The 13,864-nt window shown below is 37.2% G+C and overlaps 1 protein-coding gene across 1 annotated transcript in view; it reads right to left on the bottom strand.

Annotated features, from left to right (window-relative positions):
- Nucleotides 1-408: 408 nt before the first annotated feature.
- Eda2r (ectodysplasin A2 receptor) overlaps nucleotides 409-13,864 on the bottom strand; it is a 34,022-nt gene continuing 20,566 nt past the window's right edge. The window contains exons 4-8 of the mRNA XM_015501652.2: nucleotides 7,172-7,350; nucleotides 6,585-6,670; nucleotides 5,677-5,841; nucleotides 2,496-2,882; nucleotides 409-581 (exon numbers count right to left, since the gene is read on the bottom strand). Coding sequence (XP_015357138.1) covers nucleotides 2,506-2,882; nucleotides 5,677-5,841; nucleotides 6,585-6,670; nucleotides 7,172-7,350 — 807 coding nt within the window. The 3' untranslated portion in view covers nucleotides 409-581; nucleotides 2,496-2,505. The remainder of the gene's footprint in view (nucleotides 582-2,495; nucleotides 2,883-5,676; nucleotides 5,842-6,584; nucleotides 6,671-7,171; nucleotides 7,351-13,864) is intronic.

The following is a 13,864-nucleotide window of genomic DNA, read 5'->3' as shown; positions in this document are numbered from 1 at the left end:
GGAGGAAGACCCAGACAAATGTGCTGGCTCCAGAGTTGTCACAGGTACAGAAATTTAGGATGAGTTGGGGAATCATGGCACCAGGCCTCCCAGATGTGTGTGTGTGTGTGTGTGTGTGTGTGTGTGTGTGTGTGTGTGTGAGAGAGTGTGTTGGGGAGAGAGGCAGTGCAGAGGATCTAGAAGGAAAAGGGTTTCATTTTCCTCCTAAAGTGCTAGGAAAATGACAATAAAGTTCTCAAAGGTCCTTCCTTCAGGCCCATGTGACCAAAAATGCAGGCAGGAAAACCCTACCACATATATTGTCTGTCATTCCCTGCCCTTTTCTCTACAATCAAGTTGAGCTAGGAACATGTCCAGTAGTTCCATGGCTGGGGATTCAGGCTCTCCAGGCTCAAACACAGTCAAGAAATGGTGCACATCAGTTCTGGGAAGATGGTACAGGATCAATCCGCTGTTAGTATGGGGTAGGAAATACCCCATTTGTAGATACCACATCCCAGGCCCCTGCAGCTGTTGTGGTATAGGAACAAGGCAGGAGAATCAAAGAATGACTGGACAAGGCTTTTAGGAGCATGAGATACCTAGGGAAATAGCAAAGCAAGTTAGAAACCTGTGAGACAATCTCACTAGCTCACTTCTCTCCCAATCCCCCTCACCCAAATCATGGGTTATACCAGTGAATTAGGATACAATCACATAAATGCATCACTAATCTAATTCTATCCTGTTCTAAACTGGTGAGACCATCCTTCATGAAACTGAGTTTAGTTCTAATCCACACATACTTAAGAGGAACCTAAAGTGGTACCTTCCAGGGCAGAAATGCTACATTTGGGCTTCTGCAGGGATAACAATGCAGAAGAAGCAGATGAGGTCTGTGTGGCCCATGAAACAGAGCTAGGACCAGTACAACAAGGAAAGAGAAAGGTTTTTTTTCTTTATATTTGTTTCAAATTTATCAGTCATAGTTGAACCACACATTTGGTGGTAGTAAACTCTCTGACACGGCAAGTAAGGCGACTACATATACTTTTGGTGGAAGAATAGATTGAACATCTCAAATCCAAAAAATCCAAAATCTTAAATGCATCAAAATTCAAAACTTTTTGTGCACCTATATGACACCAGAATTGGATAATTCCACACCTGATCTCAAGTGACAGGTCATAGTCAAAATGCAGGCACACTAAAAATATTGTATAAATTACCTTCAGGCTATGCATATAAGGCATATATGAAACATAAATGATTTTTGGTTTAGATTTCAGTCCCATTCCCAGATAATTTATTATATATGTGAAAATATTCCAAATTAAAAAAAAAAAAAACAAACAAATTCTGAAACACTTCCAGTCCCAAGTATTTTGGAAAAAAGATACTCAACCTGTATTATAAAAAAATAATGGATTGAATACCTTAGAAGGAAAACTGAACTGGATGATCATAAAGGTATCAAAGCTGACTGGTTTTATACCAGTCAAGGTTTTAAATATTCACTATTCACATTTTTAGGTTGGATGTAGGGAACAGGAAGTCATAGCAGACCTGGCAATATATTAACTGAAGAAACATGGAAATTAGTGGTGAAAAGTAGTTGATTAGTTGAAAATTAGAAATCTGCCCATCCTCCTGCCTCATACTTAAGCCTATGAAAAAGCAACATTGGCTTGACATTAGTTGCAATAGTGGAGTAGGGTGAGCTCTAGAATGGACCCCTTAACCTGGGCTCTAGCTTAGTTAGTTCTGACACTGGTTTGCTCTTATGAATTTGAGAAAATTACTTCTCCTCTCTTTGTCTCTGTTTCTGCCTCTGTAAAATGAGGCTAAGATAGCCTGATCTGCTTACTACAAAGGATTGGTGTTATGATGATCAGATAAATGTAGTGGATATGGAAGGGATATATATAAATTGTGACTGGGGGCAGTGAGAGAAAGAAAAACTAACATGGCTGAAATATCTCTAATGCATCAGACCCTGTAAAAGGTACTTGCACATATGATTTTAATCCAACCCTCACAATAACTTACAAGGTAGATAGTACTTTCCACTGTTTATAGATGAAAAATCTGAGACTCACAGACAGAGAAGAATTTTCACAAAGTTCATATAGCTAGTAGGGAATGGATGTTTGAAATATAAGGCTGCCAGATGAAAAGGCTTCTATATATATTTTTTTCTATCGTACCATGCTGCTTGTTCACATGAGGGATGATAACTATGACTATTAGATAGTGGGGTCCTGAGAGAGCTTGAAAAAATGCCAAGATGGAGACTGGTGTCATGACAACCTGGCCAGTTTCCTGACAATTGTAAGCTCAAAAGTGTGACATCTGACTGGCTGAAAACAGTATCACTCTTATTGCATATAAACCCACCAATGTCCCTAGCTTGCTGCTTCTCTACCCCTAGCCCTATTGAATGATAGTAGTACATGGCAAATTCATTAAGGGTGGCCCCTAATTTCTGGTCTTTCTGCTCCACCTTTCCAGCTCACCTCAGTAGAGTTAAGGGCTAGGAACTTCATAGGGCACATTGAGTTCCCGCCTGTCTCCAGCGCTGTCAGTTGTATTCCCACCCAAGTTTTCGGTTCCAGTACAGGAGGCAGAGCTGGAAAACTTTTGCAGGTCCAGCTCTGTGCATTCGATGGGGGTGTGGACCCAGTGAGAGTGGCTCTCTGAGGCGCAGGAGGCCACGGTAAAGGACTCCTGTGTGGGGAAGCCACGAGTCGAGCTGCAGTCGTCATCCAGGATGGGGTTAAGTGGCTGGGTCTCAAAAATGCTCTCACTCACTGGGGACTCAGGACTGGTCTCCTGGCCAGGTGGCACGGGGAAGAGAGATTCCTCCTCCACTGCTTCATCAGCCTCAAACTGCAACGAACCTCCTGCAACTCGAAGCAGAAAGCTGAGTCACCAAAAAGCAGGGTCTCTTCTCAGCAAGGCATCTGGTCCTCAGCACAAGAGCAGGAGGGGATTTGGGAGCCAGTGTCCACCTTCCCCTCCCTGGGGACCAGAGCACCTTGCATCAGACTGAGGTGACACACTTGAGACATATACTTATGTTGTGGTATCAAATAGAGGCTACCTGGTTCTGGATTAGAGAAATGAATCAATTGTTCAGAGAATAAGAAATACTTCGTGGAAAATAATTTTTGACAAACCTTGCCCCACCATTATATTTATCCCTGGGTGTTATGTCTGTGTACATTATATTATATGACAATAGGGACTCTGAAGATAGAATTAGGATGATGGACTTGAAAATAGGGAGATTATGTTGGATTACCCAGATGGGTCCAAGGTTAATTATATGTCCTTAAAAGCAGGAGAAGGAGGCAGAAGTGACAAAGAGAGTATTAGAGAGATATGGACTCACCCCACCACTGCTAGTTTTAATAATAGAATGAGTCCATGTGTCAAAATGATTATGCCTCTAGAAGTTAGGAATGCTCTTCACCTTATAGCCAGCAAGAAAATGGAACCTCAGTTCTATAATTGCTGGGAACCAAACTCAGTCATCTGCCTAAATAATTAAGGAAACTGATTCTCCCCTAGAACCTCCAGAAAGGAACACAGCCTTTCCAGCATCTTTATTTATTGTGAGGCCCAGTCAAGACTGTTGACCTATGTAAACTATGAGATAATAATCCAATAAATGTGTGGTAATTTGTTATGGCAATGACAGAAAAGTAGTACACCTTTCATGTATGAGTCTGATTTAACATTAGGAGCTTATTTAACATGATTTTCATATACCAAACTCCGGATTTCTGTATTCTTTTGAAAATTTGGAAGGTTTTTACCATATTGAATAGTCCCACATGGTAAGAAAGAGCTGGAGCTGAGTAGTGGATTTCCCTTTAGAGAGGGCACAATTCCTAAAGCTCCTGCCCATTTGTCTTGCACCTTATATTGGATCTAATTCACACATTGACCTCACCTACATAAGTGTGTGACTGCTGATAATTCTTCATTGAATGAGGAAATGCCTAGCCTTCCTTCCCTTTATGGAAACCATGAATATGGAAGCAACCTGCTTTCATATTCTCTGAAGAGTACCACCTTATTATCTTGGAGATAGAAGAGGAACAGAAGAGAGTTACTCATTATTTCTCTCCTGAAGGAGGAGGAGGGAGACAGGCAGTTCTGAAATGTTCCTTCATATTCCATATTGCTGAGACCTGGGGACCAAATGCCTTATTGCCTTTGTTTCATGCTCATGCTCAGGGATTGGGAAACCACTCTTATTTGAGACACTGGATTCTGAAGTCAGAGAGAGGATTGTTCACCCTGAGCCACAATGCCTAGGAGCTACCAGAGAGAACAGGAATTTGAAGTAGAGCTTCACAATAGTTATAAAGAGACAACAGAGAAACACTGCAGCCTGTTAAATGCTAGAATTGTCTCTACTTAAGCCAGGGGCACAGCCAAGTATAACTATTGGTCTTTTTCAAGATAATTGGCAGGCCCCACAGCCAAATTGACCACAGACACCCTATAAAAGGGAGATTTTCCAATATACATAGAGTGAGGAAAAAAAAAAAGTAGTATTGCTTTAAGTCCAGTATCAAGGGGCTAAGGAGTCCTGAGCATCTAGTATCCAGAAAACTTTATCTTCCCCCTTACTAACTCAATACCATTCACTAGTTCTGAGTTCCACTTTTGGTGTCCCTGCTTAGCACTGAAGCTGTACTAAACCGTGGTTTGGATTTCTTTTTCTTTATTTTTTTTTTCTTTCTTGGAACTGGGGATTGAAGCCAAGGGAACTCTACCACTAAGCTACTTCTATAGCCCTTTTAATTTTTTTTTTTAAATTTTGAGATTAAATTGTTTAGGGCCCTGCTAAGTTGCTGATGCTAGCCGCAAACCTGTGACCATTCAGCCTCCCAAATTGCTGAGATTACAACCATATGTCCAATGTTCAGCTCTTGGCTGGATTTCTAATATCTTGCTAGATCCTGACCAGTCACCATCTCACCTCCTCCATATTTGCCCACATAATTAAGTCCCACATTATTGGCTAAAGGGTGAATTTGTGCTGAAAACAGATCACAGTGTTATTGGGACTTTAAATATGACCTTCTATTTGGAATTTCACATGGCCATCTCCTGTAGGCTGTGGTAGATCTCATTAGGTACCAGCATGGTCTGGGAAAAATAAGTTTAAATCTGAAAATTACACACTGCATTTTCTGCTACCTCATTTTGGGAAATTATCACACTGATTGCAGTTACCCTAGACCTTTCCCACATTTATTAGTATAGATAAGCAGAATTGGAGAACTTAAAAATCAATTAATCCAATCATACCTCACATTTTCAAGATTAGGGAGAAGGAGACCCCAAAAATCTAGATGACTTATTTAATGTTACAACAGTGATTCAGAGGTAGATTTAGAAACTTGTTTTCCATATTCTTTTTCCAAGGGGTTCAGTTACCATTATGTCATGCTCTGTTATGAATGCCAGGAACTTAATAAGCCAGGTCCCCTAAACTCTTAGGGTTCTCTTCAGTCACCTTTAAAGTTCCATGCCATCTAATATAGTTTCCAAGGCCATCCCTGGGTTTTTCAGCATGGAAAGGAAAGCCCATTAACTCTCAACCCCAGAAAATTCCTCTTTTCTATCAATAAGAATTTTATTTCTGATTCATGTCAAATGTGAAGCAGCCACCCTTACCACGCTGGCAATGTCTGTTGAAGAACTGCTTGCAGTAGAGGAAGAAGAGCCCCAGGAAGGCCAGGGTAAACACCACTAGCAGACTGCTCACCAGTGCAACAAGTGTGGCCTCCTGAGGGGGCACTGTGGGTGCATTTGCCTTCACTAAGCTCAACTGGAAGGCACCTGTGAGACAAAAATATGGGGCAAGTCAGTCACTGTGGATAGTTAATAGTCATCCCGACACTGGTCCTGGAATTCCTCAGGGCATCACCCTCTCCCTAAGGCCTTTCCCAATTAAGGATGCTGGTTTTACTTCTTTGTAGAGCAGGCAAATTTTAAAGATCAAAACAGAACAACTCACATATACTGCAGGCATGGTATAAATTAATACAATTAACTGAAGATGTACATATCCTATGGTCTTTCCATGCCATATCTAGACACACAAACAGATAAAAATTGATAGAGATACAGACATAGTCTAGACTTTCTTTATTTAGCTTTTGATGATTCCTAAGATCTAGAGACTCCTATACACCTTGAATAATAATAATAATAATAATAATAATAATAATAATAATTTACAATTAAATATTATAATTTATAAAGTGTTTTTAACATCTATTATTTCATTAAACCAAGAAAACCATCCCAAAAGGTATGTAGAAAAACAATTTATAATGAGTCACATTTTTTTCAGATGATATAAATGACCTTTACTGAGTTTGAATGATTTGTGGAAGTTTACATATATATAATGTTGCAAAACCAGCATACAAACCTAACTGATTGCCTTGCTATGACACTCCACAGGAAGGAGCATGAAGGGGTATTCATTCCCTCCAGGAATAAAAGAGAAGTCTTTAGTACCATAACTTGCTGTCACATAATGATTTAATGAAAAGGAAAGAGAAGTGGATACACACACTGAACCTCAGAGATGGGGGTCTGCTTTGTGCATGGGATGCACTCTTGGTCCTGTAGCCCTCCAATGCGTGTCTTTCGGTAGAACCTGTAGTCAGATCATAAAGTATGGCAGAGTGTTGAAATAAGCAATGCACTTAGAGTAGTTCTTCTTGGGAGCCAGTACCAATACCTCTTCATGGGCTCTTTGCCTCCATATTTGTTGTTCACTGAGGCCCAGAAACCCTACCTCTTCCACCATTAATCAGACCATTTAGTCAAAAGGACAGCTAATGTCACAAGAACGAGGAGCACTGCTTTGATATCAATTGCTTTGTGACTTAAGTCTACAGTGAAATTTACTTTAAACCTTGGTCTGTGCTAAGAGTGCCAACATGATGAAAAACACTGTTAATTCATCCAAGATTAACAATGTGCTGGGCACTTTATATAGGGATCCTAGGAAGACACTCTTTCTCTTTTGGGGGAACTTAAGTGGAATATAGTATGATACAATGCTTCAACTAGATTCTCAGAGAAAGGATGAGAGAAACAGAAGAGCTAAAAAAAAAAAGGCTCAGAAGAGCTTGGCCCAATATAGTGGGTTTACCTGGGCAGACAGTCCCCACAGACTGCATTAGAGGTAGCTGTACAGTTTGCCTTCTGGACACGATTGATGATGGCGCAGGTAATGCAAGTCTGACATCTGTGATGGCCCCAACTGCTTTTGTACCTTCGAGGAGGGCAAGCTGTACAGTATGCATCTCCACCCTCTCCATAACCACAATCCTACAGACAGATGGGAGTCATCAACATTGCTATATAGGATCTTGGAGAAAGGATCAGCTCTGAAACAAGTGAACATGGTATAAAGTAGCATTTCTCAAACTGCTAGTTGCAATCCCATTATTGGATCATAAAAATTTTTACTAGGTTGCATCTATCATTAAAAATTGAAGTAGAGGGCTCGGGTTGTTGCTCAGTGGTAGAGTGCTTACCACTCATGTGAGAAGCACTGGGTCCAATTCTCAGCACCACATATAAATAAATAAATTAAATAAAGGTCCATCAACAACTAAAAAACATTAAAAAATTGAAATAGAACAAAATAGAATAATAATATGAAATATTATAGTACATAGCTTGTTGTAAAACTGTGTATTTTATATTAGTCAGCATAGGCTAGTATATACTTTGGTATATACTAATTTCAATGTCTTAGAAGAACCTAAGTGGAACAAACAATATTTCAATGTATGTATGATTACATCAAAATGAAACCCAATATTATGTATAACTATAATACACTAATAAAAACATTTTTAAAAAGAATAAAAGTTTATTTCCTATTCAAACTATCTGCCACCAGGAATTTCCCAAGGGCTCTGCTCTACTCCATAGGGTACCCAGGGTAACAGAGGCTTCATCTTTGTGCTGCCATGATTGGAACAACAAATGAAAGAGATCATTGTGAACTGTGAACTGGCTTTTAAAATTTTCCCCCACAAAAATGACCCATCTCCTTTTGCTCATTTGTCCTAGGCCACACATATCAATTTATAATTAGTAATTACAAGGTTATGAGAAAGTGCAATTCTACAGTGTGCCAGAAGGTGGGGAACCAGAAATATCTGACAAATAGCTGAAATTACTAACCATCGTTGATTTATAAAACTTTTACAGATAAAATATATGTAAGTATATGTTGAATTGTGATAAAAATTATTATTTACTCTAGCTCATAGTACATTCTGGGCATCAGAGGCTCCAACATCTGAAAAGATTGAAGTAGCCAGTCTTTAAAGACTATTCCATCTCTGACAGCCTATCTTCAATAGGAACAAGGCTGCAGCCTGATAACAGTCATAGCTCATTCTCAAGTTATTGCTTCATGGATACTGAATTTGTTTGGAGTGATAAAAAGGTGTTGGAAAATAGATAGTGATAATGGTTGCACAGCACTATGCATGTGATTAATGTCACTGAATTGTACATTTAAAAAGGTTAAATAGCACATTTTATGTTAAATTATTTTATCAAAATTAAAAATTAATAACACAATATATCAAATAAATGGGTGAATTGTATGGTATGTAATCTATATTTCAATAAAGCTGTTAGAAAAATGAAAGCCTTCATAAGTCTGGATCCCTGAATGACTTAGATGAAGTCTATCACTCTTAACAATGATTACAGTTAGAATCAATAATAAACTCTTAATCTGTTGTTATAGCAGCTAGCATTATCTGAACTAATAGGATAGATACATTTTATCTTCCCATGAGATGGAAAAAATGAGCATCAGCCAGCCTCTAAACATTCCTGCCATGCTGTGTTTTTATTTGCCCACTCTGGCCTTACTAAATGCCTCACAACCCCCTTCACAATGATCCCATCTACCATAACCCAAATTTGATGCATATCAGAAAGTATAACATGGGTTTTCAGCATTTTGCTTACAGTCTAGATTTCTTGAGGAGATAAGGAGTTTCTTGGAACCTCTGATACCTTATATGCAGAATTTGAATCATAATTAGCTGCCTATATCCTATACAGAGTGTGCTAGAATGAAAGCAATAAGAAATACAGTGTAGTGATGAAATGCCCTGATCCAGGGTCTGAGAGATTTAGTTTTTTTTATTATTATTATTACTTGTTCAAAACATTACATAGCTCTTGACATATCATATTTCATACATTTGATTCAAGTAAACTCTCACTTCTATCAATGACCAGCTATATGACCTCAGACAATGGGGTGGGGTGCTCAATTGTCTTGTAAATAAAATAGGAAATAGTGCTACTTAACTGATAAACATGTTAACATTATATAAGCCGAACAAATGAACAAAGTGAGTACCTCAAATCAATTGAATAAAGCTGAACTTTTTAATGTTGTGTTGAATACCTGGATGGCCATGGGAAAACCAATAAATTTTAATCCATTCTTCACACTCTAAAGAAGAAAAAGTTTCAGATGCATCAGTTGTTTAAATATAAAAAAAATGGCAATGTATGGTGGCTCACATATGTAAACCCAGCAACTTGGGAAGCTCAGGTAGGAGGGCTGCAAGTTCAAGGCTAGCCTGAGCAAAGCAGGGAGACCCTGTCTCAGAATACAAAAATCAAAAGGCCTGGCGATATAACTCATTTTAGAATACCCCTAGGTTTAATTCCCAGTATAGTAAAATCAAATAAAATATGAAAACCAACAGTACTGAAAGCAACATATAAGCAAACTTCTCCTTAATATGAAAATGAAGAAACACATCCTAACTATAACCCCAAAGTCCAGAATCTATGAGGGAAAGATAGATAAACCTAGTTACATAAAATTTAGAGAAATTTTTGGAGGTCAAGTATTTAATAAGCAAAATAAAAATCAAATAATTAACTAAGAAAATACATACATTTGTATCTCAGATTAAGATTTATATCCTCAGCAACCAGGAGGCTACGACAGGAGGATCACAAGCTCAAGATGAACTTCAGAAACTTAGCAAGATCATCTCTCAAAATAAATTAAAGAGGCTGGGGATACAGCTCAGAGGAAGAATATTCCTGGGTACAATCCCCACCATCATTTTAAAAAAGAATTTAATTTGCAAACCATGTATACAACAAAAGACACTATCTGACATACATAAAGTGCTTAATCACTGAGCAACATCCCCAGCCCTTTTTTATATGTTTATTTTGAAACAGGGTCTGGCTACATTGCTGAGGCTGGCTTTGAACTTGCAATCTTCCTGCCTAAGCCTTCTCAGCCTCTAGGAAGACAGGTATGCAGCCTGGAAGTTAAAAAAACTAAAACCTGAACTACTATAAACCAAATTACATTCTTGGTCATTTCCACAGAAATGATTTTTTTTAAGGTCACACAGAAAGCTGTATGGAAGTGTTCATAGTAGCTTTGTTCCTAATAGCCCAAAAGTGGAAACAATTCAAATATCCTTCAGTGAATGTTTAAACAAACTGTGATGCATCTATACTATCAAGTACTATTCTAAAACAACATAAAACAAATTATTGAAACATGCAACAAATCTGATTAATATCTAGAGATTTATGCTGAGTTAAAAAAAACAATCCTAAATGGTTGTATATTGTATGATTCCACATATATACTATTTATGAAATTTCAAAATGACAGACAAGGACACAGAGGACTCCAGTGGTTAATGATGAGGAGATGGAAGTTAGGGAACATGGGTGTGGCTATAAAAAGACGACATGAGGTAACTTTGTCATATAGAAATGTTTTGTATTTTGACTATCTATATCAATATCCTGGTTGTGGTATTGTAATCTAGTTATATAATATGATACCAGAGGGGAAAATTGAAAAGTATACATAAGATATCTATTATTTCTTATAATTGTATGTGAGTCTACAATTATCCCAAAATAAAAATTTTGTTACAATAAAAATAATTTAATTAAATAAACTGTGGAATACATATAATGATGTATTTTGTAGCTATAAAAAGGAATGAGGACTATCTACAATGGAAAGATCTAATAGACATAGTAAGTGAAATCAAGTATGCTTTCATCCAGGAAAGGAGTAGGCTGTCCCAATTTCACACACACAGACACATGCATGTAAACACACACACATATACATACACACAAACAATAGAATGATAAAGCACCAATCTCAAACAAAAAAAGAAAACATGGAGGAGAATTACCTACAAGGCAAAGAGATAAATATGTTGAATGGGACAATGAGACCTTCATTAATATGCACTTTATTTTATAGAATTGAATTTGAGAGATTGCAAATATTTTACATTAAGTATAAAAGATTAAATTGAAAATAAAGCAATCCTTAAAATTTTAAAACTGAATGCAAAAAATTAATCTAAAATGAATATGTTCATGAGTGTGTGTGTGTGTGTGTGTGTGTATATATGTGTGTATATATATATATATATATATATATATATATATATGTATATATATCTTAAATATGTGTGTATGCAGTATTTGTCACCAGGCCTAGCACATAGTAAATCCTTAATGAATGAATGAACTATTGTTCTTATGGAAAGCCAAGTTTTGCAATATCTGGTGTACTAGAATCAGAAGACTTGAGCCTGACTCCTTACTCATTCACTTGCTAGAAAAGGGAATGTTGGGGCTGGGGATGTGGCTCAAGCGGTAGTGCACTTGCCTGGCATGAGTGCAGCCCAGGTTTGATCCTCAGCACCACATACAAACAAAGATTTTGTGTCTGCCGAAAACTAAAAAATAAATATTAAAAATTCTCTCTCTCTCTCTCTCTCTCTCTCTCTCTCTTTTTTTAAAAAAAAGAAAAGGGAATGGTGGCGGCTAGCTTATATTTACTAAGAATTAGCTAATAAATTGATTGATTAATTGACACTCCCCTTTGTTATATTAATTCATGAAGCATTCATTAAGTGACTACTATATGCTAAGATGCTATTCTAGATAGTGTGACTAAATGATTGAACCAATCACATAAAAATCCCTATTCTCATGGACTTATGTACTCCATAAATCTTCTAAGGTTGCATTACCAACCCTATTTTACAAATAATAAAACTTGAGGTGCAAATGGTTTTGTCAGAACAATTGGCAAGCCTATGAAACCCTTTCCCTGTGGGCCTGAGACTGCACGCACATCCACAACCAGAGATACAAGGCTTCACAGAGCACTCACAAGAGTGACTTTGCCACAGTTAATTAAGTACCCTGCCCAAGAAACCTCTTTGTCCTATGAGTCTTAAGACTACTGCATTGTCTGGTGACTGGGTTACACTGGCACATTGTATCCTACTACTATAACTAGAAGTCTGGGAAGTATTCTTCCTCCTTACAACTTAGAGATTTCTTTCCTTAAATCTAAATGAATCGGGAGACTTGGCCAAGGTAAACCCTCAGCAAAGAACAGAGGGAGCCCCAGCAACACTAGATGCACCACCCAAATCAAAAATTGTATCACAAAGTCTCTAAAACTCAAATTGTCTTTAGGCTTGCCACCAACAAAAGAAGGCCAGGACCTGCATGTTAAACCTAAATGATGATTGATAAAACATAGGATTTAATAAAACTTTGAATTTCCTAGCATAAAGTAATTGACCAAATACTCAGGATACAATGGAAAAATATTATACCCATAATAAAAATAATCAGGAAAGCCACTCACAACATGAGAGAGAAAAGACAGTCAATTGACACCAAAATCCTCACAAGAATTTTAAAGCATCCATAACCAAAATGCTTTCACATGCAATCACAAATTTTTTAACCAAAAGAAAAATTAGAACAGCTAGCAAAAAACCAAAAGTTATGATGAAAACTTACTGCTTGTTCTCAATATTAGAGAAGAGATGATAGAATCAGTGAATTTGAGGACAGAACAATAGAATTTACACAATCTGAACTGGGAGAAAGTAGAATAAAAATAAAATGAGCAATGCTTTGGGGAACTGTGGGACTATGGAAAAGATCAAACAATCATATCATCAGAGTCTCATGAAAAAAAAATGTGTCTGAACAATTTTTCAAAGAAATGAAAGTTGAAATCTTTATAAATTTGTCCAAAGACATACAGACTCAAGAGGATGGAGCAAATCACAAATACAGTAAGTGCAAAGAAATATACATCATAATGACACTTACAAAAACAAAAGACAAAATCTTATAAATAGCCAGAAAGAGATGACATTACCTATAGAAGAAAACCAATTCAAATGACAGTGGATTTCTATCAAAAGCCGAATGCCAGAAGCAAGCACCACATTTTTAAGTGCTGAAAAAAGAAAAAAAAACCTGTCTACTGCAAATTCTATATCCAGATAAAGTATATTTCAGGAGTACAAGAGAAACAAAGATATTCTCAGCAAATAAAAACTAAAAGAATATGTTGTTGGTAGACCTACCCTGAAATAATAGCTAAAGGGAGTTCTTAAAGCAGAAATAAATAATAGAATAGGGAATCATGGTGCATCAGGAAAAAAGAAAGAACAAGGGAAATACAAAAATATGGATATAAAATGAACTGTCCCTTTCATGAATTTTACAAATCATATTTGATTATTAAAATGAATATAACAAAATATTATGTCTTATACTCTTTTTTAAAAAATATTTACTTTTTAGGTGTAGATGGACACAACACAATGCCTTTATTTTCTTTTATGTGGTGCTGAGGATGGAACCTGGGTCCCGCCCGTGCTAGGTGAGCGCTCTACTGCTAAGCCACAATCCCAGCCCTTATGTCTTATACTCTTAAAATGATATTTAAAGCTGGGAAAGTAAAAGAAACTAGATG

The sequence above is a fragment of the Marmota marmota genome, unplaced genomic scaffold (genome assembly GCF_001458135.2).
Source record: "Marmota marmota marmota unplaced genomic scaffold, marMar, whole genome shotgun sequence".
Classification (NCBI taxonomy): domain Eukaryota; kingdom Metazoa; phylum Chordata; class Mammalia; order Rodentia; family Sciuridae; genus Marmota; species Marmota marmota.
This window is presented reverse-complemented; position numbering and strand designations above follow the sequence as displayed.